At 41.0% G+C, this 15159-nt stretch overlaps 1 protein-coding gene across 10 annotated transcripts in view; it reads left to right on the plus strand.

The window, feature by feature from the left end:
• The window catches only part of PRKCQ (protein kinase C theta), a 169236-nt gene that overhangs the window by 54715 nt on the left and 99362 nt on the right, over positions 1-15159 (plus strand). For 8 of the 10 annotated variants that reach the window (XM_026478723.4, XM_048219454.2, XM_057304676.1 and 5 more), the window contains 5 exons: positions 101-300; positions 4202-4262; positions 11791-11953; positions 13086-13117; positions 13214-13299. In XM_026478723.4, coding sequence (XP_026334508.1) covers positions 101-300; positions 4202-4262; positions 11791-11953; positions 13086-13117; positions 13214-13299 — 542 coding nt within the window. The remainder of the gene's footprint in view (positions 1-100; positions 301-4201; positions 4263-11790; positions 11954-13085; positions 13118-13213; positions 13300-15159) is intronic. The other 2 variants (XM_057304674.1, XM_057304675.1) reach the window with 1 other exon arrangement.

Here is a 15159-nt window from a genome sequence, read left to right on the forward strand (position 1 = left end):
TATATATCCTAGAGACCAGAGGGAGCGGAGCCACTGTCAAGCTGAATTATTTCCCAGAATTGGCTAAAGGTGTAATGAGAACATATCCTTCTGTTCCTAGAGAATGGGCAAATGTATATCCAGAAAAAGCCAACTATGTACCCGCCCTGGGACAGCACTTTTGATGCCCACATCAACAAGGGAAGAGTCATGCAGATCATTGTGAAGGGCAAGAACATGGACCTGATATCCGAAACGACTGTCGAGCTCTCCTCTCTGGCTGAGCGATGCAGGAAGAACAACGGGAAGGCAGAGATATGGGTAAATATCCAGGCCGTGAGCTTCTTCTAAAGTGTCCACGCCACTAAGTCATAAGCACCACGCTCGCTGAAGACTAGTGGACAGTGTCAGTGTCATCCTGAAATTATGACACACTAGTCTTGGGTAAACAGATTCCCTACCACTTACTCACTGATGACTTGATAATGACAATGACTGTTCGTTGTGGACTGTTAAACATATTGACATATTCAAATATCTAGATTCCTGTGTAAGGTAGAAGAAGGTCTCTTAGGCTATGAAGAATTGTTACTGATTTATAGTATGAAAGTAAGCTCTGAAATGTCACAAATTCCCCTTAACTTGGGAACCTAGCTGTTGACTATCTGTTGAGATATCGTATCTGGGAGATCTCTTGATAAGATATCTTAGATTAGATAAGGTGATAGGTAAGAGAAGGGACCAGCAAAAATCCATGTGAGGTGTAATCTTCCCTCTCCATACTTTGCCAATCCCTATTAATTGTTTTAGCAATAACTATTCACTTAGCTCGCTTTGTACCAAATAGTACATCTCACACAACCCATGTTGCTACACTAAGTTTTTGAAAACTTAGATTATAACTCTCTGGGTAGCGAATGTTTAGAAAGGTTAAAGGAAAGAGTGAAATATGAAAGCGTAAAAAATTCTCATGAAAATTTCTGGGGTCCACAAAATGAAAAAACAAAACAACCACAAACACCAGTAAAAACTGTTATTAAATGATCTAAAACCCAGAAAATGTTTCAAAGGTTTTATCATTTATGCAAAAGGAGAGACTCTAAACTTTTTGCTTCTTGTTTCCTATAACTCTGATTTTTAACAACTCCACCCAGAAGATTTTGAAGTTGCTGGTTTCAAAATCAGAATGATGGAAACCTGACAACTAGATTTTTTGTGTCATTTTAAAATTTTGGACCTCAAAAAAAAATCAGTACTTTTTAGGAGAATACACACACACACACACACACACACACACACACATTTTTGCTGGTGACACTAAAGTCATTAAAGTCACTAAAGATACACATATGCTAAGATTTTTTTTTTTAAGTTCCCATGCTTAGGTATGTTCAGTAAATGTAACCCAGCAGTAACTGGAGCATTTCTATGTCTGGTTGGAGAAATGATCATGGACACAGATCTCATTTTGGGGGCGCTGCTCACGCAGGTAGAACAGGCTAAATAACTGAATTGAGTCACAGGTGCATGACGTCATGTGCAAAGGTTTACACAACCCGGGGAGTGTGAGACGCCAGTCTGCTCGGGGCCTGAGGTGGGGCGGCACTGAGCTCAGCTAGAACAAGAGATTAATTCAACCAAATGTTACCCGGTTTTCCACTCATCCCCCCTTATTTTCTGCTTTCTGCCTCATTTTTTAAAAAAGAGTCACCAAATCCCGAAGTTTTAAAAAGTAGCATGCTTTTTGGGGGGCCTGGCTGGCTTAGTCGGTGGAGTGTGTGACTCTGGATCTTGGGGTTGTGAGTTCGAGCCCCACATTGGGTGTAGAGATGACTTAAAATCTTATGCTGGCAAAGGGTGATAATAAAAAGCTCACCTACTTTGAGTCCAAAAAAAAAAAAAAAATCTTAAAAACAAACAAAAAGACAAAAAAAAAAAAACAGCATGCTATGTGATTTCCTTCTCAGTTAACAAACGGATAACTAATTTGTAATTGATTTGTTCAGGCTTCACTGATGAGCAGGTTGGTTTTCTATTTATATCCCTTAAAGTTGTATTGGATTTCTCGCCCAGGTGTCTTCTGATTTTATTCTTGTCAGAGTTTTCACTTTTTTTGCATTCTGGGGCTACTTAGACATAAGCACTTGGTGGCCTTCAGATCCTCATTTAATTTAAGCAAACTTTTTACATTTTACAGCTTTTTTCCCCCAAGAATATTTCTTCGTTTACTTTCATTTATTGTGTGTAAGGGCCAAGAGGGTGTTCTGGACTTAGATTTCCCCTGCTCTATTGAAATCCACTTTCTTAAAAATTATTTCTGTATCTAAAAAAATATCTGCAGGGGAAGGGAGGGAAAACGGAATGGGAAGAAATCAGAGAGGGAGACAAACCACGAGAGCCTCTGGACTCTAGAAAACAAACTGCGGGTTACAGAAGGGAGGGTAGTGGGAGGATGGGGTAACTGGGTGATGGGTATAAGGAGGGCACGTGTTGTGATGAGCACTGAGTGTTATATGCAACTAATGAATCGTTGAACACTACATCAAACACTTATGCTGGCTAATTGAACATAAAAAGAAAAAAAAAAGATGTACCCACAAAATATATATATATATCTATTTTCTGAAATTTGCCCTTCATCTCACAGACTTCATCCAGTCTGTACACACCACACTGAGACTTGCCTTCTGCTTTCCCAATGTTTCAGCTGTTCGTATGGTTACCTCTTGTTCACTCTCAAAAGCATGATGTGATGTGATTTCCTGTGGATACTGTTTCTCCAGCAGCTAACTAGTTCAATTTCCTCCATCACCACTAAGTCCCGAATGTTGATAACTTTGTGGTTCCCCGGTACCAATTTTCCCCACTTCACTTGGGAACCAGCCCCTTATTTCTTGCTCTTCTATTTCCCTTTTTGTCCCCCTCTTTATTACTTATTCCACAAACCAGAGAACGGGTATATATACTTGACGTTAAAAGCACTTCTCTTCTCATTGATCTGTTTAAGCTACAACGAGGATTTATAGTTGACCAAGCAGTAAATGCTTATGTTATTGTAAAATTCCAATAGTTGTGATGCTGTGACACTTTTATGTCAGCTTTGCAGAGATCCTGAAAGGCTTAGTGACATGCACAAGGTTACATAGCCAGGAAATTATTTAACCACAATTCAAATTCGGTCCTGGGTTCAACCAAACATTTCTTACTATTTCTCAGTTATTCTCATTAACCCATGGGTGTAATGATCAATAATGACCTTCAGTTCACCTTCTTTTTTTTTTAAAGATTTTATTTATTTATTTGACAGAGATAGAGACAGCCAGTGAGAGAGAGGATCACAAGCAGGGGGAGTGGGAGAGGAAGAAGCAGGCTCATAGCAGAGGAGCCTGATGTGGGGCTCGATCCCATAATGCCGGGATCACGCCCTGAGCCGAAGGCAGACGCTTAACTGCTGTGCCACCCAGGCGCCCCTTCAGTTCACCTTCTGATTCTTTTCAGTACACTGATGCTCTCGTGCTGTGGTTTTAATGTGTTAGTAACAGCAGTCAAGTTCTCTTGGATTTATCATTTTCTCCCTCGTCACAGCACATGATATCCTGCATCATCCCTTCAGTGGCGCTCTGTTCTGGTCTCTTCTATGTAATGCTACTGAAATATGTATTTTTATCCATTCTTGGACTAATCTAATCAAAATTTCCCTTGGTCGATTATCCAGCACTTTCCCAAGGAAACAGTCTCTCCTTATGACACCGCTCCCACTTCGTAGCCTGGTTCACCTAGAGGCATGTGGGTAGGCACTCTCAGAGCAGGACCCATCGTTCCTTCCAGAAGACCTACTGTTCCGCCAGTTAGCTGGTCCCGTGTCCATGATTCTCTTGTCGTGATGAAGGTCGGCGTCTGCCCCACTAGCAACTACGCGGATCAGAAGCAGCTGGGGCACGAATATCAAACAGAAACCGTTGCAGAATTTTTTCCCTGCCTTATGGAAATTTTGATGTCCAAGTAAAATTAATGAGTGGCTGAAGTGTTTTAATAAAGAAAGGTTGTATTCATGGGTGTTCTGATGATAACCGGTATGAGCGAAGTGTAAGCAGGCGGCAGTCTTGGGCTCCACGTTGGAAATCTCCTGCCGTCACGCTGGCCAGTTAGGACATCATTAAACGTAGTGCTTGTTTCACATTCTGCCTGAGCTTGCTTTCTTTTTTTTTTTTCTCTCAATCAGTTAGAGCTGAAACCTCAAGGCCGAATGCTCATGAATGCAAGATACTTTCTGGAAATGAGTGGTAAGCGACATTTTGTCTTGTTTGGGGGTGAGGACGGCGTGTCCTTTCTCCTCGTGTGTTATCGGTTTGACTTCTGCAATAGCAGAGAAAATCATCAGGAGAAAAGGAAACAAGTTTTCTCAAACGTTTTCAGTGGCGCTCAAATATTAGTTGAAAATTTACTATCTGGGCCAGATACACATAGAAATAGAAAACATTTCTAGCATTGGTTTCTAAATAGTGTGAACTCATATGCCCAGTGCTTTTAGAGTCTGTCTTTATTCTGGTTTGGAAATATAACGTAAGTCCAAAAGGCTCTGTTTACATGTCACAATGAGTGATAAAACAAGCCAACACACTATCAGTAAAATACAAAATGAATAGGAAACCAGTATTTTTCATAATGCTAGTAGCCAAATAATAATGCTTCAAGTTAGTCACCTGGAATTGTTTTAGGAACAGGAAGGAAAACGTGCATTGCTCAAGAGTGTCATTTCCATGTCACGCACAGACGTGGATCACAGAGGTGACGCTTACAAGCAGACTGCTTCGGGCCTGTCGCAGCCTGCCCGTTCCTTCTGTCGCGTTTGTACTCCGGCATCGAAGTGCTGTGCAGACAAGTGCTGCTACCCCTACAGTCCTGAACCTCAGGACGCATGTGCATGCTTACTGATCACGAACCGATTTTATTTTTTCCTCAATTAGTTTTACTACCAAGAAACAAGTTCTGGTTTAGAGATCTGTGGTGCTTTCTGGGTTTGGGCTTCACATATCCAATGTCCTTGGGTCCAGATTCAAACAAATACATTGAAAAAAAAAAACATATGAGATTATCAGGGAAACTTGAACCCTCACCGGATGTTTAGTGATATGGAGGCATTGTTAGTAATTTTCTAGGTGTGATCATGGTATTGTAGTTCTATTTTTTAAAATGGGTCCTCATCTTTAAGATACATACTAAAATGTTTATAGATTAATGTAACACCAGGCATTTGCTTCAAAATAGCCCGTTGGTATGTGGGTGTGGGTAGCAGTTAGCGTGTATTGGAAAATGGTAGCCATGGACTGGTCATTATTGAAGCTGGATGATCGGTACTGGGAAATTGATTACAGTATTTGCTCGGCTTTTGTATGGATTTAAAAATTCCCATAATAAAGACTTTTTTTTTTTTTTAAAGAAAAAAGCACCAGTACAATCTGAACTTTATCTCATGGAGGCTCTGCATACATGGAACATGGCATTGTACCATTTTTTAAAAGATTTTATTTACTTATTTATTAGAGAGAGAATGAGCACACAAGCAGCGGGAGGGGCAGAGGGAGAGGGAGAGGGAGAAGCAGGCTCCTCACTGTGCAGGTTCCCGATGCAGGACTCGGACCCAGATCCTGGGATCATGACCTGAGCCAAACGCAGACACTTACTCGACTGAGCCACCCAGGCGCCCCGGCATCGTACTCCTTCTGAGTTGGCCGAATGATAGAGCGGTTGTAGAGTTGAATAACGAGGCTTACATGATAAGGAAAGTGCTGGCCTAAATGATAATGCCAGCAGTGCTGAATTTCCTCAGGAAGAGGAAGGATGTTCTTTTAGTTCAAAACATGGTCTAGTGTAAATTGAAGGAAATCTTCCATGAGAATGCCAAGTATTTTGGGTAAATGGTTTAAAGACCACTGCTTTGAGAAACAATTTCATGGATATTTATCTTATTGCTTCGAAACTTAAATTTTCTCTTCGAATGAGAGAGAACATTCAGGTGGCGTGAAAACGATGGTATTTCACAGACAGGAAGTACACAAATCCAGGAAGTTTTGGGGTTTTTTTAGGAAAAAATTTTGTCATGTTTAAATTTTTTTGTATGTAGACCCAAATTGGGACTCTATTTCTAAATTTTTATGTATCTAAAAGCTCTAATTTTTAACAAACAACTTTGTGGTCTAGCCCAACTAGAAAATTCTTTATTGATGACAAGAAGCATAGGATATCATTCTATATTAAGGATATTATTATATATAAGAAGTAGTTTTCAGAAGGATTCAGAAAACCAAGACACGAGTTCTCATACTCAAGGAACTTAAGCCTAGATTGGAGAAATGGTACAGACTAAACAATTGGAGAAGAATTTAGTTCTAAACCACATAAATACTGATTGACCAAGAGATCAGTATGGGTTGCCTTCATTCCAGAAAATTCCATAGAGTGGACATTGAGGGATAGGCAGAGTTGAATTTGCAGACAAGAGGGATAGCTTTCTAGGAGGAAAACATGAAGATTTGAGCAAAAATATAAATGGATGCAGAATTGTAAGAAGACCAGTCTAGACAGATCAGAGGGCCCCTGCTAAAACCACAATGAGAAATCTAAGGCAGATCTTGGAGGACTTGGAAACCAGGCGAGAGGAATGTGTAGACTTAGGAAAGTCACAAACAAGGAGTCACAGTCCCATTCTTGAGCAGGTCATGATATGATGAAAGCAGTGTTTGGGGGAAATTGCTTCTTTTTTTTTTTTTTTTTTAAAGATTTTATTTATTTATCCGACAGAGATAGAGACAGCCAGCGAGAGAGGGAACACAAGCAGGGGGAGTGGGAGAGGAAGAAGCAGGCTCATAGCGGAAGAGCCTGATGTGGGGCTCGATCCCACAACGCCGGGATCACGCCCTGAGCCGAAGGCAGACGCTTAACCGCTGTGCCACCCAGGCGCCCCAAGGGGGGGGGGAATTGCTTCTGAAGGAATGTGGGACAGATCTGGAAAGGGAAATAGACTGCATATAGAGAGAGCCTATAAAATTTCATTTTAGCAATGGAGAGATGATGGGAACCTGGTCTTGGGGCATGGTTATAGGTATGAAATAAAAGAAAGCCCAAAAGAAAACAAGATTTCATGGCAGTGTAGATGAAAGGGATGCCCATTATGAGTACATAGTTGAAGAACTTTATAATTCTTTAAAAATGAAAGTTGAGTGAAGGGAAAAAGTGTTGATGATAGTCCTTAAAATAGTTGTACTAGGACAATGATAGTAGGAGTGGTAGGGATAGGAGGTATGGGAAGAGAAATCAGTTGAGGAGAGGATACAGGATTCAGTCTCAGATAACATTTACGATAATGTCAGGTCTCCCATACCCCTCTTTTATGGAAACATCAATATTTTTCTACTCTACAGGGAAGCAAACGGCTATTGCTCTCCACATACAAATCACTCCATTCTCTCTCTTTCGAAATCCTCATTCTGTGATTTCTGTGGTAGATTACTTTGTCTTCTTCCTCCACTCTCCTACCATGACTCTTGGTAGCTTTAGTGTTCACTCCCATCTCATATTTTGACAACTTCCTAGACTTTTCTTTATCCATTCAAAAACCTGCAGTGATACCATAGGTTGTCACTTGGAATTCTCCACTGTCAAGAGTGGAGAGTCAGACCTTTCCTCTCAGAGCTCATCCTCCTCCCCTGTCAATTCTGTCCTCTCTTTCACCCACTAGCTACAGGAATCTACCCTAATCTGGTTTCTTTATACCTTTTGTTAGCCCGTGTCTAGCCTTGACTCCCCACTTTGCCTGAAGTCCGTAGCCCTTTCCAGCACTCTGCTGTCATGAGCGCCCTCTTCTGCCAAAAATGTTCTGATCTCCAAACCTTGCATTCTTCCCTCTCCTTCTCCAAGGCTTTGCTAGAAAAAGCCATCCAGCCGAGTCCATTACAAACTGTTGCTGGTAGATAATGTTCTGATGTTCCAGACTCATATACTTAACCCCTTAGTGGATCTCTCCAAGTAGATTTCCTACAGTTACTGTAAATTCAATATGTCCAAAGTTACACTCACCATTTTCAGTAACCTATTCCTTTTGTGCTCACTATCTCGGTTAATTAGTACTCCACCCACCCAGAAACCTGGAAGTAGCTTTTATAGCCTCCCTTTTCTTGACCTTCCACATTAATCCAACAGTTTCTGCGCATGTTGCCTCCTCCTTCCCTGCTCTTCATCATCATTACCTCTTACCAAATCCCAAGCATTCTCCTACATGGTTGCCAGAATACACTATATAAACTTTGTTCTGAATATGTCATGCTTCTGTTCCTTTGTCCCTGCCTACAGCCTTTCAGTGTTTGCAAATTATCTACGGGAAAATGTTCAAACTGACCTGATACCTACACATCTTCTGTGTGTGACCACTGATGTTTTCTGCTTCGTCTTCCACACTCTGGCAGTACACACATCCTCAGGACCTTATCTGAATGTACCTTTGTACATTCTCTTCCATCTAGAGAGAACATCTTTTGCTTTTCCCCACCAGACCTTCTCCCACACGTTGGTAGAAGTTATTTATTCTTCAAAACCCAGCCCAGAAATCATATTTTAGTACCTTTCTTGTCCAACGTTCTTCTTTTTCTCACCTCCACCTATCTATACCTGCCTAGTTTCTTTACCTCTGGTCACATAGCGTCCTGTGACTATTACTGTTCTGACTTTTACAACAATGATTGTCCTTCTTTGTGGACTCTAAATTTCTTGCAGGAAGGCAATGCTGAACCACATCTTCTTTGTCTCTTTAACTCCAGCACCAGGTTGCATGCTAGGTACATAGGAGGTACTTAATAAATGTTCATTGAACTATTCAGTCAGACTCATCCTAGCATTTAGAAATTCCTTTTGTTTTCTTTTGTTTCCCATACAGTGGCTCTTCCCAAAATTCCCATACTACTCAGTTTCTAAGAGTATCTCATTCTTCTCTCACTTTTGGAGTTTGGCCTTGCCCCCAGTTTAGCTGGGAAAGACTCTGTCTTCTGTCTGTCTCTGTACTTGAGAGAGAGCTGCTGCTCCCTACACTTGCTTCCTGCTCTTTTGCCTCAGAGGCAGTCCCTCCCTTTCTTGGTCTCCTGCCCCACATTCCTAGCAGCTATGTACCATAACCTCTGTAGCATCTTCAATGTTTCCTCCTCTCTTTGGTTTCCACCTCATTGCCAAGACATACCGAATTAGGCCATCTTATCCAGTCTGGAAAAAAATATTTTTCTACCCTGCGTCTGGCTTATATTTTGACTAGTCTGCTAAGTTGCTTTCTTCAAGAGTATGATTCCTCAAAACAAATTTCTCTTTCTTAGCCTGCAGTTCTCTTGACATCTCTATACCAATGCTGAAAAACTCCTTGTTTCTTGGCTTAACCAGTGTGATACGATTTAAGTTTTTTTCTTACTTTTTTAGCTGCTTCTTCGTGGTCTCTTTTGTAATTCCTTTCACTACCTCAAAAAATATGGGTGTACATATCTCCATGTCTATTCCAAACCATCACATACTGTTCTTTGTGTGAATGCCATGTCTCCCTGACTTGACTATTAGCCACTCAGAAGTTAAGGATAACATCTCATATTTCTTTAGAACGCTCAGCCTAGCAGTTCGTTCAGAGCTGCCCAGGAAACATCTGTGGTTGACTGATTACAAACAAGTGATAGGTTAGGCTAAATAGATTAGGAGACATTACTATAAAAGAAATAACCAAACATACAAAACCCAATAAACTTATTCAACCCAACAGATAAACAAAGGAGCAAATTACTTCAGAAAAAAAAAAAAAAACCAACAATATAATACCGAAGAATTCAAGAAATTCTGAGTTTTTATATAGTTGCTCTCCTGTAATGATCAAAATAGTTAGAGGATAAAGAAAATCAAAGGAAGGCCCAAGGGAATAAATGTATTTCTAGCACTTTCTGACATTTAAAAAAATTTACAGTATTATAGTATTACAGTATTATAGTTTAATGCTCAGATGATATATATATATATCTATATTGTCTGAGCATTTATATATAATTTTTGCAGTAATACAGTTAGGGTTCCCAGAATAATTTACTTCTATTGCCTGAATTTAAAAGTAATTTTATACTTCATTTCATTTCATATGGACCAAAATAGAAATGAGTCAGATCTTACTGACAAGCCACGTACCACACTTGTCACAAGTTGTGAATAGATCTGCTTATACCAGAACTTGCAGAAAACAGCAGTTGCCTCAGTGACCCTGAATTCAACCCCTCATTCGCCAAACCTAATTTATTTCTAGCTCAGTTCTATATAAAAAGACCTACATTACCTAACCTTAAAGTATTAGGCAAAGTGTTATGTCTCATCTCTGGAACTTTTTAGAGTTATTCAGAATGCTCTTTATCTGAGAGTTTGGAGTTGCCATAGAACAGACCTGTGGACCACTGTAGAGAAGACGTTAGTCATAATATGAGGCCTGGGACTTGGATTGGTTCCTGGGGGAGAGGTTCCCATCCACACGCCTCCCACCCTTTATCTACCCAATGTGTGTCTAGCTGGCCACGATTAAGGATATGGAAAATAAAGTACCTTGGCAGGGACGTTTGTCTCAAGTGTGTTGTCACACCTCCGCCGCCGCTTATCTGGAGTGGAAGTAATTCCATTTAAATATTGTTAACTCTTTATATTTATGAAATATAGGCCTCTTATTCTTGCTAAACCTCCATTTTTCTACTTGTAAAAATATAAGAAATATAAATAATCTAAGATACTTTCAAACTATTTAAAATTATAATATTAGAAGTTATAATCACTGAATTCATTATCCTTATTTTAAAAGGATAGTTTTTTATATTTACTTCTTGCTTACCATTTTATTCTCTCTTGCATGCCGGAGTTGTCATCATGCTTTTGAACCATGACTGCCTTGCTTTTGTGTGTTTTCTTTGGGTCTGGGCTTCAGGGAATCATTAGTATTCTCAGAATTCTACCAGCCTTTTAGAAAGATGTTATCTGGGCATGGGGCACTCTGGACAGTGACTACCATCGTACCTTCACCAATATCCTGAGACCAGAGCGAACCGAAGAAATGTGAATGTGACGACTTGATGCAGATGACTAGATAACATCCGGGATTACCTAGACATTAAAAAACAGTTGCAGTCATCTATTAATTTCTGGCTTCTTCCACACTGACCGGTGTAGTCTGTAAGCATACAGCTGGTGCACCTGATTCCTGTGGACATGAGGGACCAGAGCATAAACAACTTCCCAAAGTTCTTTTGCCCTCACACCCAAGTCTGGCCAGCTCCCCTCAGTCTACCGGACCCTGCCCATAAACAACCAGACCTAAAGCATCCTGGGAAATTTAAAAAAAGTGCTGTTTCTAAGTTGCTGTCAGTAACCACATTATTCTCTAGAATTATAGGCAGAAAAGTATTTACCACTTCCTGCTTTTTCTGGCTGACTCATCATCGACAGTGAATAGGAGAGGTTGATAAATACTTTGAAAGTCCTGACCTCTGGTTTTAAAAACCGAAAGAGGATAGCTCAGCACAGTCAGCGAGGAGGGAAGGATTGAGCCAGGAATCTAACCCCATTGTTTCAACTGTGTAGTAATACAGCCTAGGATAATTCTGTATTACAGAATTAAAGAAGCTTAATGCTATACCAACCTTAATAAGTGCTTGGGATTTTACTGGTTTCAATGCTTGCCTAATTACTTGTCTGTCTCCATCCTTTCCCCCTCTCCCCATCCCCCCTCCACCTACTTTGTCCCTGGTCCTGTTCCTACAGACACAAAGGACATGAGTGAGTTTGAGACTGAAGGCTTCTTTGCTTTGCATCACCGCCGAGGGGCCATCAAACAGGCCAAAGTCCACCACGTCAAGTGCCATGAGTTCACCGCCACCTTCTTCCCACAACCCACATTTTGCTCCGTCTGCCATGAGTTTGTCTGGTACGGTAAAGGGGCATTTGACTCCAGGCTTCAGCTTACGCATTTTGTCAGGTCCTTTCGACCTGTCAGGCCCAGCATGCTCCACCCCGGGAGTGTGCACTGCGTGGAAGGGTGAGGCTTAAAGAGTGGGATTCTGTACAATATTTTCATAATGTGACTCCTATAGGGCCAGGAAGCCAGCTGCAGCAGAAAAAGTTTTCAAGAACTTCAGCTTCTGATTAAATGGGGGCCACTGGGGGTAAGAGAGAAGGACAGAAGAGGGAAACATCTTTACTGTTGGCACAGTTTTACAGTTGAAACTTCTGCCACCTTGATAGCCCAACTGTGCTGGTGCTAATGCGTGCAAAATGCAACACTTTTGCATTGGAGCTAATGGCTTTAGATGTTTACAGGGCTCCTGGGCGTCTTAGCAGCCCTGACACAGAGATCGGTTTAAGCCTCAGTAAGCACATAGCAAAGGTGATGGGACCGCAGAGGCTTGAAATGGCTCCTGTCTCCAGTCTCAGCCTCCTCGTCTCTTGGTGGGGTGCTCTTTTCTTTGGGCTACTTCAGAATCCATCAACTCACAACCCCACCCTAACTAGGGTATCCAAAGGTCAAATAGACTTTTGATGGATTTCCACCAACTGTTTTCACTGAATGATTAGAATTGCCTTCCTTTCTAATAGTGAGTGTTACTCAGGAATGGGTCTTAAGCTTAAGAACTTAGTAGTTGCAAATATTCTCAGTTACTCAGGAAGAGGAAACAACACATCGTACAGATGTCTTTGCTCATCTAGACTGAGCTTAGACCATGAATTTTTAAGTGTAGGACATGGAAATGTGCTACTAGGAGCCTGTGATGCATTTTCGGTCAGGTATTTTCATCTCTCCGTGTTTGTTTGGAAGAGACACAAATGGGAGGAGAAACAACAGTTCCTCATTTATTTAATTATCAGACTTTTAACCGAGCAGTTTAAAATAAAAAACAAAACCCAACAATACGGGTTAACACTTTTGTCCAGTAACAGACCAGGGCTGCTGATCAGTGAATGCTCTGTGACAGTACGAAGCTATGAGATCTTGTTTTCATGTTTATGGTGTTGCTGTTGACTCGAACACCCAAGTAAATCAGACATGTGCTTTATTGCAGGGGTCTGAACAAACAAGGCTACCAGTGTCGACGTAAGTAAGAAGGGTTTCTGTTGTATTATTCTCATTCTTCTTATTTCGTTGTTCCTTAACCTCTGAAAATCTTACGCTGCAATAATTTCTTTTCAGAGTGTAATGCGGCAATTCACAAGAAGTGTATCGATAAAGTTATAGCTAAGTGCACGGGATCAGCTATCAATAGCCGAGAAACCATGGTATGTGTTCACGTTCCTGTTTTTGTCTGGAATATGAGAATTTTACCCTAACATTAAATTTTGAAGCCCACTAATTCTTTTTAGTATTGCCTGAGCTTGAATCCTTAAGCTTATCAATGAATATCAATCTCCCTAAAACCTTTTCCTCTTCAATAATGGTTATTACTGAGATCTAAAACTGGGGATAAATACGAAAAACATAATAAGACTATCGATGACTCTGCCTTTTCCAGAAAAGCATGATAGAAAGTGCCCAGAAAACACAGTGTTGGTCAATTATATGAGAACAACTCTTGTGGCATCTATAGCTACAAGTGACAGTTAAGGAATAGAGACAAATGATGACAAAATACAGATGTAAGCATTTACAAGGGTAGAATGAGAAGTAACAGAAGTATAATTCTTATGTCGAGAGGCAAGTATCTCTTTCATATTGAATTTTAAGATATATGGCATAGGGACAGGTTAGATGTTACCCCATAGGGAAGGGAAGCAGGGCTGGAAAGTTCAACAGATAATTAGCGTGCATCTAATACATGGAAGATATTATACCACATACAATGGATAACAGAGCACAAAACAGACCTGCTCTTGCCTTTATGGACCTTACTGTGAAATTAGGGAAACACATAATTAACAAACAACACTGTATCATTTCCATTTATATGAAATAACCAACAAGGTGTGGTGATGGAGAAAAACTGAGTGCCCTACTTAAACTGAAGTTCAGGGACCCTCCCAAGGGAGCATTTAAGCTGAGAGCTAAGGGTGAAAGGAGCCAGCTATATGAACAGCAGGAGGAAGCAGCCCCCAGACAGAAAAGGCCCCAAGGGGGAAAGAGTCAGAATGTTTTAGGAACTGAAATGAGACCATGCAGCTGGAACAGCAAGAACAAGAGAGTGAATAGGATATGAAGTCGGGGAACTGGGCAGGACCTAGATTAAATGGGTTTTTCTTTAGCCCCTGGAGAAGTGGTTGGATTTTATTTGACCTATAGTGGGAAGCCCACTTGGCGACTGCTGTAGGGGAAATTGTGGGTTGAGGGATGAACGTGGAAACTAGAGGTGACTGCAGAAGTCCCTCCAAGGGGGAGGAAGGCTGATGGCTGTACCACTATGGTAACAATGGAGGTGGAGCAAAGCGAGCAGATTTTCAGGGCATTTCCTTGTTAGAAATGACTGGATTTGTCAACGGATTGGATGTGGAAAATAAAAGAGAGGGGATTAAAGAGGATGCCTAAGGTTCTGTCGTGAGCAGTGGGGAAGTGGCAGAACCATAATCATATAAGACTGGAAGAGAAATTAATATTTCAGTTCTTAAGAAGTCCAGCCTGAGATGCCTGCGTACATCCAAGTGGGGGTATCAAGTGGACGATTTTACACGCAGTTGGAATTCACAGGAGCCAGCAGACCAAATATATAAATTCCCCAAAGGAATCTGAAGTTACCTGTTGGGTTGAAGAGAAGGAGCTTGTGATAAAGACTGAGAATAAGAGTTCAGAGACGGCTCTTCATGTATTAAGAGTTCATGAAGTTACAGAAACCAGAGCAAAGGGGTCAATTGCATTCAGTGTAGCTAAGATGTGGAGAACAATGAGGACCACATGGAGATCTCCAGAGCCCTTGATCCAAGAAATTTCAGAGAATTGTAGAGGTGTTTGCTTCATTGACCAACACGGAGGGTTACTGAGAGTTGATGATATGGAAACAATTTATGTGCTGATATTATCATTGAAGTGGAACAGTCGCTGAAAGGAGGTGAAACTCAAGAGACAGAAATATTCCCGCAGCTAGAGAGAGAGGACAGATGGATGAAGCTGGAGAGAAAGCGACAACCAAAGCAGCCAAGGAGGAAGAAGTC

The sequence above is a fragment of the Ursus arctos genome, unplaced genomic scaffold (assembly GCF_023065955.2).
Source record: "Ursus arctos isolate Adak ecotype North America unplaced genomic scaffold, UrsArc2.0 scaffold_30, whole genome shotgun sequence".
Lineage (NCBI taxonomy): Eukaryota > Metazoa > Chordata > Mammalia > Carnivora > Ursidae > Ursus > Ursus arctos.